Below are 15,039 nucleotides of genomic sequence, written 5' to 3'. Positions count from 1 at the left end.
ACCGTCTTACATGAAGTTTATAGAGAAAATTTACTGAAAAAAAAGGATTACAGCTTTTTTTGTTCCTTAGTCTTTTTTAGATCATAGCTCATCATTGATCATAACAAACACGATCTTGATTATTTTATTATTTTTTCAGGTCAAGCAAAGAAAGTACTGCCATCTCTCATATTCGAACTTTTAGAAGATAAAATCAACAAAAAAGCAAGTGAAACTATTGAGAAAATGACAGACTTATACAGGTAAAATTTGTAATAAATGACAGACCAATACAGGTAAAATGTGTAATAATTTTCGACATTTTACATTTTATGAATGGTGACAAGTGCTCAGAAATGCTTATATTTGGACCTTGTATACACATTGTATAAGTATCTGTAGTTCTTTTCACAAAAAAATATGATTGAAGTTCTTTTAAAGTCATACTGAATTGGGTGTACAATTTGTGATTTAACTAACTCATTAGTTGTTTTTAGGTCTGACAAAATGGGCACATAAAAATGATATTAAATCAGTTTGTGTCATGGTTTTCCAAAAATCTCTTAAGGTCCAATGCAAAACAATATTCAATGGTTGTAGACATCTTGGATATGACGTAAGCATCTGAATAGAGGTGAATTAAAACCAGATTGAGACCTCATGAGACCTCAGCGGGCCACTTCAATACTTATTTGATAGGGGTGTTGCTTTGTAACCCCGCCCTTTTCAAAATAAATATAATATATACATGTATCTTAGGAATTTGACCTTTTCATATATTGTGTGGATAAAATTGTATTTTCCTTGTATTTAGTTTAGTTTAGTGGGGTGTGTTAGAAAAGTGGAATATTTAAAGCTAAGATTCTGTGTGAAATATTTACCTTTAGACTTTCGGCTGTGAAAAAATGGCAGGGCCTTTCATATACAATGCAAATACATGTAATTGGAACTTTATCAACCTTATTAACCTTAACGTATATTTCTTATAGATTTGCCCACCTTTTCCCATATTTTCAAGCTGAAAAGGGACCTATTCCAGCAGCACGTCCCATCACACGGTATATAGGAAATGCCCCCCCCCACTCCCGAGATGAGACCATGAGCATGTTTTTGAAATCATTTGTATGAATTATATGAATTTTTTAAAGTTATAATCAATCACATAAATGAAACACAATCTTTAAAACTCCATATTTAGCTGTTAAGGGAGTTCGCTTCTCAGTTTCAAAGTAATTAACTTTTCAAAACACAAGTTTATATAGATAGGGGGTTATTAAAGGAGTCCAAAGAGCAAAAAAAATATATAGGTCACCTTGCTTGTTTTCGAGATATATGCCATTGAAATTTTGGCGGGAAAATATTCTCTCTTGACTTTTCATAGCTTTATCATTGACAAGTTAAAGTTCTCAAAATCTGTTAAAAAGTAATTAAAATTTTATAAGACTTTTACAGATTGCTTATCATTATACATGTAAAAGATTTATAAAAAGAAAAATGGGGGTCACCGGGGATATTTTTTCCAGGCATTCAAATGGATAAAACCAGAGGATTCCGAAAATCTGTCAAAAAATCCAAAACATGACAAACATGCTTTCTTAAGGGTGCTATCTTAGTACTTACTCTTGGTTTTAATTATACATGAATATTTTTCGTCACATTTTTCTCAGGAACTACAATGCCAGGATTTCTGACATTTGGTTTCAGGGTTTATATAAGTCAGCTATACCGTGTGATACGTTTTCAGATTCATCACTCGACAACTTCCTGTTTACCAAACACTTGTATCATTTTACACATGATGGCCAAGTTGAAAATTATCATTTTACACATGATGGCCAAGTTGAAAATTTTCGTCACATTTTTCTCAGGAACTTCAATGCCAGGATTTCTGAAATTTGATTTCAGGGTTTATATAATTCAGCTATACAGTGTGATGTGTTTTCAGATTCATCACTCGACAACTTCCTGTTTACCAAACACTTGTATCATTTTACACATGATGGCCAAGTTGAAAATTTTCGTCGCATTTTTCTAAGGAACTACAATGCCAGGATTTCTGAAATTTGATTTCAGGGTTTATATAATTCAGCTATACTGTGTGATGCATTTTCAGATTCATCACTCGAAAACTTCCTGTTTACCAAACACTTGTATCATTTTACACATGATGGCCAAGTTGAAAATTTTCGTCACATTTTTTTCAGGAACTACAATACAAGGATTTCTAAAATTTGATTTGAGAATTTATATAATTCAGCTATACAGTGTGAAGCGTTTTTAGATTCATCACTCGACATCTTCCTGTTTACCGAACACTTACATATTTTCACACTATTAACATTATCCACTTGCGGCGTGTGTATCATCAGTAAGCAGTAGCTCGCAGTTACACTTGTTACCTCTGCATTTAATCTGAGAACTTTGAAATCAATTTAAAACTGATTGGGTGAGAACATTGAATATTCTGTATCTCTAAAATAAAATACTTATTGAAAGAGAAGTATGCAATTTTACATATCTTCATAATTAAAAAAAAACCAAAACAATAAAGTAATTACAGAAGTGATTATAAGAAATTGTTTCATTTTTGTGTTTATTCCTTTGCAGCTGTCCAATTTGCCAGTACAAAGTTGTGATTGAAGGAGATTTGAAGAAATTTGATTGTCCACAGTGTAAATCAGTAAGATAAATATAATTATGTCACAATTCACCAGTTAAATTATGCAATACACAACTACTTTTTTCCAGTTAAGAAAAAGTTAAATATAAAGAAAATTATTAATAAATTTTGTAAAAGATAAAACATGGTAAAACAAAAAGTGTAATAAATATACTAGTTTAACAACATGTTAAAGAAACAAACATTCAAAAGTTATATTATCATCAATGCATAACAGCTGAAACAAGGCAGCCTTGTTTTATAAATGTTCTCTGACATTTGTATGACTTCGTGAGATGAATGATGTTTTAATGAATACATTTTATATATTTTTATAGTCGACATGTAGATATTGTGGTAAGAAATGGGACTCATTAGATCATGGAGGTTGTACCCTCAATACATTTATGGCCAACTCGGACATGGACGTTACTTCTACATGGTGTACTAATACTTTACCAGAGGGATACAAGGTATAGTTTCAGTAGTGGGACAGATCTGATCTTTATTTCTAACTTGTTTTATTTTTAAGTTCTGTTATCTCTGACATGAAAAATTCATATCTCAATACTGTAACGCCCCCGTGATTTGAAAGCTGATATTTTTACTGTGGTCACTATTCCACACTTGATACACGCAGATGTCCGTTGTTGTGTTCTGATTCGTATTTGACATACAATACAATACAATACAAATACAAAGTTTTTTATTGTCAATTATGACGCCCAATAATTTGAGCAGTAAAATTAAGTTCAATTTCATACAAGTGATTACATATTGATTACATTGATTATTTAACAATTAAACAAAGTCAAGTCTTTTTCAACCAAATAAATTCTGCAGAAAAGATATATATATATATATAGTTTTACAATATAATATAGATGGACAAACTACCGGTGACTAAACTGTATCTAGAATTAATTTTCTCTCTTTGAATAAAGTACACAATAATAAACTTACTTTTTTAATTATAACATTATCCTCAGATGACATTAACCATATTAATTTTGATTTATTTGGGAGGCTTTTAAAGTTTTTCTTAACCTTATTTAAGTAATCTATATATTCAGATCTTTTATTTTCTAAAACAGGACACTGAAGAAGAAAATGAATTTCATCTTCAACTTCAATGTTACATAATTTACATATTCTATCCTCCTCTCGAAGCCCCACATATCTGCCTCTTTCAATTTCTAATTTATGTGCACTGACTCTGAACTTAGTGAGCAGTCGCCTTTCATCCTCATTTAAAATTAATAAGTACTTTTCCATATAAATATTTTCTTTAAATAATCTGTAAGTTGTTTAGTTTATTTCCATGCTGTTTATTTTGTCTATCATTGTAAAGTTCAGATTTCCAGATACAAGAATATTTCTGTTTTAATTTCCGGTAAATTAGTGATTTTAAATCCATCTTTGAATTTTTAACAAGTTTAAGATCTATATCAAGATATTTCATAAGAATAGCAATACAACTATACCAACTATTTTTGTTTAAACTATTTAGTGATCTAGAGACATTCAGGGCTTCAGAGAGAAGGATATCATCAGACTTTAATATATATTTATAATATCTAAACATATTTAAAATTACTTCAAGAAATAAGGGATATCTTCCCATATCACCCAATACAGCTATATTTGTAGATTTTTTACCTAAACCCAAAGAAAATTTACAGAATTTGACATGAATACTTTCTTGTTTCATGTCCTTGCATAGTTTAAAAAGATTATGTTCATTTTTATTTAGTTTATTTATTACTGAAGATCCCCATATTTCACTCCCATATAACAACACAGGTTTCACAGTATGATCAAATATATGTGAAAGTGTGTTAATTTTAGGTTTATATAAGTCAAAACTTTTTTTATATTTAAATAAAGCTTTCAATCCCCTTTTATATAAATCATCTTTAGCCTCTGTAAAGCTTCCACTTGCACTCACATAAATTCCTAAATATTTATAGCCCCTAGCCCTTTCAATAAGGTATATTATTAATATTAAATATTTTTTCATCTAGTTTTCCTGTTTTATTAAAAACTACTGATTTAGTTTTCTTTATATTTATTTGGAGTCCCCATTTATCACAATAATTATATAGTTTATCAATTATACACCTCTGTAGACCATCAGCTGTTTCTGACATTAATACTAAGTCATCTGCATACAATAAGCAATTAAGCTGTAAGGAATTTAAAATAGAGAATTTAACATAAGAAATAGTTTACCTGGACCAAACATGATATACTGACTTCTTTAATTCTATATATCGACTTTATTTATATATGTTATTGTTCATTTTGTATTTGTTTATACTTAGTTTCAGTATAATGCGCCAAATGTAACGTTACATGTTCTTGTTTATGAATAATTTGTGTATTAAGTCACACGTTGTATAAAATACGGAACACATGTTCTTACTGGGAGCTTCTCTTCTAACACCTCCATGCAGTTAGCAGTATCTCTTAAACTAGAATTTGCTGCACCAAGTAAAATTGCTTGGTGAAAATATTTTATGAAGATTTATGTACTGTTTGTTGGGTAAATAGCTAACCTTGCACCGAGTATACAGAGTATTTGAATGCAGTGCATCAAGTAGATTTTCTGCGCCAAATAATGCAGTGCACCAAGTAGGAGTACTTGGTGATAATATTTAATGCAGCGAGTATGCTGAGTATTGGAATGCAGTGCACCAAGTAGATTTGCTGCACCAAGTAATGCAGTGCACCAAGTAGGAGTACTTGGTGATAATATTTAATGCACCGAGTATGCTGAGTATTTGAATGCCGTACACCAGGGTTTCCGCTGGCGGTCGCCATTTTCGCAATTTGTGAAAAAATAATATTTGTGGCAATAAAAATTCGTCATTTGCGAAAGAATTTGGCGAAAGAAATGTATAACGATTTATTTTCCTCCATCTTGTTTATTTACTTTTTTCGAGTTTCTCGGACTTTACCGGATCAGACAATACTCGGAATTCACTTTGACCTCATTAAGATTTGGACAGAAAATCAATAATCAGCTGATTGCATTTATAGCTATAGACAACAAAGGACTAAATATTAAAGGTGTTGATTGAATTTTTTGACAAAATGATATGGTTAAATGGCTTCCGCTTAATGTCACATACAGAATTTTTTTACCACTTTGCGGCACACGTGTTTGGAGCAAACTTTTGTTGTCTCCTCTCCCTTTATAGATAGTTTTTAAAAAAAAGCTGTTGCTATGACGAAAAATGTTCAAAATCAGAAATAATCTCCGATTTAAAACCATAATTATCCTATGACTTTAATATAGGTAATTGAGTAGGGAGATTACTTTAAATTCGTTTTAGTGACACACGTGTTTCAAGCATAGTTGACATCTCAACCTTTTCTTCAACAACAGTCATACAACCCCTCGAATAAGAGTAACCCTTCAATGTAATGACTACACATGAAATGAGGAATCAATTTCATGTGATAAAAGCTTTTGTCTTGTTGTACAAACCACTTCTTAGTACAAAAGGGCACATCAGTATTTTTCTTTTAGAGAAACTTTCCCTACGAACTATACTGGTATTATATAATCAAAACATATCCATTAATTTTGTTATATTCCAGGACTTATATCTTCTTTATTATTAAAAATATAGTGGCCCCCTCATTTAGAAAAGTTTTAAGTTAAAAAAAAATCTGTTGTTTTAAAGTAAATGTTTAGTGTTTATTCATTATAATGTTCACTCTAAAATAAGTTTGAGAGAATAATCATAGACACAATGGGGCATAATCATCTTATTTAAGGGAGGGGGGGGGGGGGGGGGGAGGGGGTTGAAAAAAATTCAATTTTAAACAAAAATATAGTTTTGTTACTTGGCAAAAAAATAATAAAGTGGCGAAAAATATATTATTTTGGCGAAAGAGGTGGCGAAAAAAATAATTGACCTAGAGTAAGTCGTACAACAATATATTTTGTTTCATGAACAACTGTATTGGATGTAAAATTGTTTACAAATTAATAATATAATTTATTAACTTCTATTATGATTTTTATTATTATTTCCTTGAACAGAGGCCCACAAAAGTAACTACGAGTGTATATCCTGACAAAAAAACCCCGGAACGTTACAATACCCTTTTTGTTTGAAAAATTTGGTAATATTTTAAACAGTCCATATTTCCTATTGGTTAAGGTAATTTTGCTCCTTATATATAGAATTTTCTTGTATGTCTCTTCATGTGCCCCTAATCATTGATGAATTATAATTTGAGAATCCTTTTCTTGAGTGGAGTGACAATGATAGAGGCTGGATAAGGGGAAGGAGAAGGAGTTTATTCATTCAATATTAAAAAGGATAAAGGTCGAAGTCACTAGTAATATAAGATAGATGGACAAATTTGTAAAACAGAATAAAGACCACCATCAACTAGAGCTACCTTCTCTTTTAAGATTAAAGTTAACTAGGAAACATTCATAAAGTAAGAGGATACTATTTGTTAATATCTGTTATGTAGAACTAGTTTCTACTTCCTTCTTCATGTTAAGATGCATAATATTATTTTATTACAGGATTTTAGAGCAGTACCTCTGGACACTGGTCAATCAGAATACAATTTTGTCCTTTCATTATTCCATAAAAAAGGATTAAGAAAAGGGCCTTCAGGTCAAGTTAAAGCTGTATATAGTGTACAGAATCCACGACTATGGCAGAAGTTTTCTTTGTAAGTACCTTATTACTTAAAAATGTTAAATCAAGCATGTAAAAGTTTGTAACATTTGTCAATCCATCACACAATTTACAAATTACTGTGTTAACAAATAATTGCCAACCTACCTGTTTAAGATATAAATGCTTGCCTTCAGAATCATCATGTGTTGACTCCAGTGCTGAGTCAACCCTTAACTGAAAAAACTTTGTATTTCTGCTTCTCTGCTAGAATACGATACAGGGTATATTTTTTCATATCACATAAACATAGGGTTCACACTATTTGGACACTGGGGTGAGAAATTATCTGCTTTACTTATTCAAATGGCCAATGGCTGTTTAAACCGTCAAATTTGTAGATTGGTTGTATATTATTTCAATAAATTTTTAGTATTGCAAGCTAATTGAAGTACTTTCTTTCACTTCTAGCACTAGATTATACTCGAGAGTACGTCAACAGATTTTGAATTTTGCTAAAATAATTTTAAGAACTCCATTAGAGCATGTAATTAAAATGCCTTCATATCATGATTGATAAATTGAAAATGTCATACTCCATTCCAAATTGCTTTTCAAAGACTGTTCATTTTTGTATTTTTTTCTTTGGCCACCGTTTGACTACAAAGACTGTCAACCAGCATCCTTAAACAAGACCTATACCTATCAGACTTAAATACTTCGGTTTCAAATAATGCACCACAATATACAACCAATGAATATGGTTACGTTATGGACCTCACCAAAGAAGATTACATTGACCTCACAACAAGCAGCAGCAGTGTAACAATTTGACTGGATGAACTAACGGAAGAATTATGGGCCATTTACATGTTTTTTACATTCTATTAACAGCATTTACAGATGGGTTTCACCCCTAGAGCTCCTCCATTTTAAGTCTCATCACTTATTCTATCATTTCAAACAAAGAAGTCATTACCCCAATGATTCTTATCCTGATATATATGCATGTTATATTTCATATTGGATTTTAAACACTCATCCATTGTCATTATTATAAATGTTATTTGCTCATTTCAAATATTAGCGTAAGGAGGTATTAAGATATCCAATGTCAATTTTATGGTATGTTCTGGATATTTTTATCATGGTTATTTCTACCCTAGTCTACAAGGACTTATCATTTTTGTAAGTCTTACCTCTAACATGATTCAACAATAAATTTTAGAAATTTATATACTATAATTTAAAAAATATTTGCATGCACTTATAATCATTGATATGAAAATAAGGAGAAATTGCTTGTTCCTTAACTTAAGTTTAAGGTGGTATTGAGTAAATGCACATGTTAGATATTTGTGAACTTGATTATTATTTTTTAGACAAAAAGAGCACATGATAGAAGACATAGGAAAAGATAATATAAATGAGCAGCATCTTTTCCATGGAACAGACACATCAGCTGTAGGGGGTATATGTCGTGATGGCCTAGACTGGAGAATGTGTGGTTTGAATGGCACAGCTTTTGGCCAAGGTATATTATTAAACTCAACTTATGAAGGCCAATTTTAAGCTCAAGGCCAAAAGTGGGCTTTTCTCATTACTTGGCGTCCGTCATCCATTGTCATTCGTCTGTTGCCCTTCGATGTTAACTTTTACAAAAATTTTCTCCTTTGAAACTACTAGGCCAAATTAAGCCAAACTTGGCCACAATCATCATTGGGATATCTAGTGTAAAAGGTGTGTCCGGTGACCTGTCCAACCAACCAAGATGGCCGCCATGGCTATAAATAGAACATATGGGGCAAAATGTAGATTTTGGCCAATATCTCTGAAACTAAAGCATTGAGAGCAGATCTGACCCCGTCAAGATCTATCTGCCTTGAATGTTTTGGATGAATCGGACAACCCATTGTTGGGTTGCTGCCCCTGAATTAGTAATTTTAAGGAAATTTTGCCGTTTTTGGTTATTATCTTCAATATTATTATAGATAGAGGTAAACAGTTATAATGTACAGCAAAGTAAGACCAACAAATAAGTCAGCATGACCAAAATGGTCAATTGACCCCTGAAGAAGTTATTGCCCTTTATTGTCAATTTTTAACAATTTTCATAAATTTTATAAATTTTTGTAAATTTTTACATAATATTTTCCTCTGTAACTACTGGGCCAAGTGCATTACAGATAGAGATAATTATAAACAGCAAGAATGTTCAGTACAGTAAGACCTACAAACACATCACCATCACCAAAACACAATTTTGTCATGAATCCATCTGTGTCCATTGTTTAATATGCACAAAGTGGAAAGGGATTAATATAAGTTGCAAAACTTGTTTCCCAATCTACTATAAATAAATATGTTTAAACTAATATGCACATAGACCAAGGTGAGTGACACAGGTTCTTTTGAGCCTCTAGTTCGGTTATGTACCAGTGTTTGAATATTAACTTTGGAATGGATATTTTGTTGACAAGAAAAAGCTATATGTTCACTGCATGAAATTTGGAATGATGTATGAAAAACTTTGAATACTCAACTGAATTTGATACTGTTAATTAGTCAAAAAGTTATATTTTTTAGGGAATTTTGTTGTGAATTCTGTTTTCACCAAATAAAAATTCAATAAACCAAATTTTTTTTTTATAGTCTTTGTATAGAAACTTTTGAAGAGCAACTAAACAAATTTCCAAGAAAATACTGTTTTCCATAAATCCATGATAACTGGTATGTAGGAATACAAGCTAAGTGAATCAACTGAAATAGGGTTATTGTGTAGAAGACTATACTTTGATCTATATTGGTTTATTTTTATAAATTGTGACTTAAATGGAGAGTTGTCTCATTGGCACTCATACCACATCTTCTTGAATATTTATTATATTTCATTCACCTTGTTGATTTATCTATGGGCCTGTTTGTCCATCCGTTATTAAACAAATACTTTGGTGAGCATTATAAAAGGTAAGAATAGTTCATTATATGAAGTGTTAATAATTTGAAAATGTTGGAACATGCATCTGATTTCTCTATTGTAAGAAAATTTATCTGGACAGTTGTCACACTGTGTTGGTTACAAGGAGTATATTGAAAGGCAAGAAACTATTGCCTGCATTTATCATATTGCAATTTTTTTATGCAACCGCAAAAATTGAAAATTGAAAAAATTGGTATCACGTTGGAATTGTCCGTAGTCGTTGTCATCATCGGCGGCGTCGGAAGACTTTTGGTTTTCGCACTATAACTTTAGTATAAGTGAATAGAAATCTATGAAATTTAAACACAAGGTTTATGACCATAAAAGGAAGGTTAAGATTGATTTTGGAAGTTTTGGTCCCAACAGTTTAGGAATTAAGGGCCAAAAAGGGCCCAAATAAGCATTATTCTTGGTCCCAACAGTTTAGGAATTAGGGGCCCAGAGGGTCCAAAATTATACTTTGTTTGAATTCACCAAAAATTGAATAATTGGGGTTCTTTGATATGCTGAATCTTACTGTGTATGTAGATTCTTAATTTTTGGTCCCATTTTCAAATTGGTCTACATTAAGGTCCAAAGGGTCCAAAATTAAACTAAGTTTGATTTTAACAAAAATTGAATTCTTTGGGTTCTTTGATATGCTGAATCTAAACATGTACTTAGATTTTTGATTATGGGCCCAGTTTTCAAGTTGGTCCAAATTGGGGTCCAAAATTTAACTGTTTGATTTCAACAAATTTTTAATTCTTGGGGTTTTTTGATATGCTAAATCTAAACATGTACTTAGATTTTTGATTATGGGCCCAGTTTTCAAGTTGGTTCAAATCCAGGTTCAAAATTAAACTTTGTTTGATTTCAACAAAAATTGAATCTTTGGGGTTCTTTGATATGCTGAATCTTAACATGTATTTTGATTTTTGATGTTTTGGTCAGGTTATCAGATTGGTCCACATTGAGGTCTAAAGGGTCCAAAATTGAACTTTATTTGATTTCATCAAAAATTGAATAATTGGGGTTCTTTGATATGCTGAATCTAAACATGTATTTAGATTTTGGATATTGGACCATAATAGGTAATGTCCAATTTAAAATTTAAAGTTTTTAAGTTTAAGTTCTTAGACCACATTCATTATGTGTCAGAAACCTGTGTTGTGTCAACTATTTAATCACAATCCAAATGTAGAGCTGTATCAAGCTTGAATGTTGTGTCCATACTTGCCCCAATGTTCAGTGTTCGAACTCTGCGGTCCTATAAAGCTGCGCCCTGCAGAGCATCTGGTTGAAGATTGGACAAAAATGCTAGATAGATTATTGTGACTTTACAAAGCTTTAGTTCATGTATGATATATAAACCTTGCAATATTTTCTGAATTTACAGTATGCTATGTAGTTTGTATATCTTTTCATATTTAATTTATATAATGTGGATTTGTTAATTTTCATGGGTACCAATTTTCATGGGTTAAAGAAAACTTGCATATTCGTGGATATTTCATTTGTGGTTTTTGCCAAAGTCTGCATTAATTCCTTTAGAAAAGTTTTAATTGCTGAACACTTTAACTTGTGGTTCTCCTATACCCACGAAATCCTCAACAATTGTTTTCCGACAAATATTAACAATCCACAGTAGCTAAAAGGAAGAACATTGTTAACGCTTTACTGAGCTCATTAGTGATGGACAAACAATCAGTATCATAGCAATGCTCATATATTGTATTGGTATATTTTAGGGACTTACTTCGCAACAGATTCAAGTTATTCAGAAAAGTATTCTCATATCGGAACAATTAGACGTAATAAGTCAGCATGGCCTAAAGGTTTCAATTTGGGAAGTGCTTACCAACGTCCTTCGTTTGGAGGGAATAATGCAATTCCATTACCCTTTACACATGGTTTTTCTATGGGGGTTAACCCGCCAGTGTTAACAAACAGCAATCAAAATCAAGGATTCGGATTCGGAACAGCAGCTACAAATAATAATGTCTCAGGATTCTTTGGTGGAACTTCAAATAATCAAACTAGTGGTTCAAACTTTGCACAATTTTTAAATCATTATCGCAATATCAGACAATCACAGCCTCCAATCAACTCAGCTACTAATCCACCAGGGTTTGGATTTGTTGGTGCAGCCGCTGCTGCTACTTTTGGGGCAGCTAACAACTTTACTTTTGGAGCACAACCAGTAAACTTTGCAAACACTAATGTGAATATTACAGGCCAAGAGGCTAGTTCTACTGGTCAATCAGAAGATATTCCATTAGAGGAACAATTTATTCAGACAACGAGCAGATATATGTTTCTAGCACGTGTTTTAGTGGGAAGGCCATGTCAAGGACAAAATGGCATGCGTAAACCTCCACGTGATGAACAGAACAGGCTTTACAATTCAGCCAGTGACAATCCAGCTAAACCCTCCATATTTGTAGTATTTGATAGTGCTCAATGTTATCCGGAATATCTAATTGAATTATGATGATTTAGTAATTTTAAAATCATTTAAATTAACAAATACTCAGTTGATGCCGAATAAACAAAAGTTGTACGATCTAACCTGTTTATAGAAAAATGAGGTTATATGCTAAATATATGCAATTGGAGATGTTGTCAGTTTTACAAGAATTGTTAATTTCTTACCTTTTTACAGTGTTTAGGTTGGGTTTTTTTTATCTAAAGAAGGTGGATAAATTGAATATAAATTATATAGTTAAAATGTTTTCATTGATATTTTGATGTCAACTGAAAAGTTATAATAAGGCCACAAGATGCATGCATATTCAACATTAGTTAAACAAATTATTATCCTTTAGTTACATGTTAACATTCAACAGACAGTGCCATAATGTAGAAAAGTAATGATAGGCTATTTTTTATGCCCCACCTACGATAGTAGAGGGGCATTATATTTCTGGTCTGTGGTTCCGTTCATCCGTCCAGGTTAAAGTTTTTGGTCAAGGTAGTTTTTGATGAAGCTGAAGTCCAATCAACTTGAAACTTAGTACACTTGTTGCTTATGAGATGATCTTTCTAATTTTAAAGCCAAATTAGACTTTTGACCCCAATTTCACGGTCCACTGAACATAGAAAATGAAAGTGGTAGTTTCGGGTTAAAGTTTTTGGTCAAGGTAGTTTTTGATGACTTGCCCCAATGTATAGTGTTCGAACTCTGCGGTCCTATAAAGCTGCGCCCTGCAGAGCATCTGGTTGAAGATTGGACAAAAATGCTAGATAGATTATTGTGACTTTACAAAGCTTTAGTTCATGTATGATATATAAACCTTGCAATATTTTCTGAATTTACAGTATGCTATGTAATTTGTATATCTTTTCATATTTAATTTATATAATGTGGATTTGTTAATTTTCATGGGTACCAATTTTCATGGGTTAAAGAAAACTTGCATATTCGTGGATATTTCATTTGTGGTTTTTGCCAAAGTCTGCATTAATTCCTTTAGAAAAGTTTTAATTGCTGAACACTTTAACTTGTGGTTCTCCTATACCCACGAAATCCTCAACAATTGTTTTCCGACAAATATTAACAATCCACAGTAGCTAAAAGGAAGAACATTGTTAACGCTTTACTGAGCTCATTAGTGATGGACAAACAATCAGTATCATAGCAATGCTCATATATTGTATTGGTATATTTTAGGGACTTACTTCGCAACAGATTCAAGTTATTCAGAAAAGTATTCTCATATCGGAACAATTAGACGTAATAAGTCAGCATGGCCTAAAGGTTTCAATTTGGGAAGTGCTTACCAACGTCCTTCGTTTGGAGGGAATAATGCAATTCCATTACCCTTTACACATGGTTTTTCTATGGGGGTTAACCCGCCAGTGTTAACAAACAGCAATCAAAATCAAGGATTTGGATTCGGAACAGCAGCTACAAATAATAATGTCTCAGGATTCTTTGGTGGAACATCAAATAATCAAACTAGTGGTTCAAACATTGCACAATTTTTAAATCATTATCGCAATATCAGACAATCACAGCCTCCAATCAACTCAGCTACTAATCCACCAGGGTTTGGATTTGTTGGTGCAGCCGCTGCTGCTACTTTTGGGGCAGCTAACAACTTTACTTTTGGAGCACAACCAGTAAACTTTGCAAACACTAATGTGAATATTACAGGCCAAGAGGCTAGTTCTACTGGTCAATCAGAAGATATTCCATTAGAGGAACAATTTATTCAGACAACGAGCAGATATATGTTTCTAGCACGTGTTTTAGTGGGAAGGCCATGTCAAGGACAAAATGGCATGCGTAAACCTCCACGTGATGAACAGAACAGGCTTTACAATTCAGCCAGTGACAATCCAGCTAAACCCTCCATATTTGTAGTATTTGATAGTGCTCAATGTTATCCGGAATATCTAATTGAATTATGATGATTTAGTAATTTTAAAATCATTTAAATTAACAAATACTCAGTTGATGCCGAATAAACAAAAGTTGTACGATCTAACCTGTTTATAGAAAAATGAGGTTATATGCTAAATATATGCAATTGGAGATGTTGTCAGTTTTACAAGAATTGTTAATTTCTTACCTTTTTACAGTGTTTAGGTTGGGTTTTTTTTATCTAAAGAAGGTGGATAAATTGAATATAAATTATATAGTTAAAATGTTTTCATTGATATTTTGATGTCAACTGAAAAGTTATAATAAGGCCACAAGATGCATGCATATTCAACATTAGTTAAACAAATTATTATCCTTTAGTTACATGTTAACATTCAACAGACAGTGCCATAATGTAGAAAAG

The 15,039-nt window shown here is 32.0% G+C and overlaps 1 protein-coding gene across 3 annotated transcripts in view; it reads left to right on the top strand.

The window, feature by feature from the left end:
- The window catches only part of LOC143082591 (uncharacterized), a 40,428-nt gene extending 27,532 nt beyond the window's left edge, over nt 1–12,896 (top strand). For all 3 annotated transcript variants that reach the window (XM_076258335.1, XM_076258334.1, XM_076258336.1), the window contains exons 10-15: nt 140–242; nt 2,587–2,659; nt 2,977–3,111; nt 7,191–7,342; nt 8,670–8,821; nt 11,998–12,896. In XM_076258335.1, coding sequence (XP_076114450.1) covers nt 140–242; nt 2,587–2,659; nt 2,977–3,111; nt 7,191–7,342; nt 8,670–8,821; nt 11,998–12,740 — 1,358 coding nt within the window. In that variant the 3' untranslated portion in view covers nt 12,741–12,896. The remainder of the gene's footprint in view (nt 1–139; nt 243–2,586; nt 2,660–2,976; nt 3,112–7,190; nt 7,343–8,669; nt 8,822–11,997) is intronic.
- Nucleotides 12,897–15,039: the final 2,143 nt, after the last annotated feature.

The sequence above is a fragment of the Mytilus galloprovincialis genome, chromosome 7, assembly GCF_965363235.1.
Source record: "Mytilus galloprovincialis chromosome 7, xbMytGall1.hap1.1, whole genome shotgun sequence".
NCBI classification, from domain to species: domain Eukaryota; kingdom Metazoa; phylum Mollusca; class Bivalvia; order Mytilida; family Mytilidae; genus Mytilus; species Mytilus galloprovincialis.
Note: the sequence above shows the minus strand (reverse complement) of the source record. Positions and strands in the feature narration are given on the sequence as shown.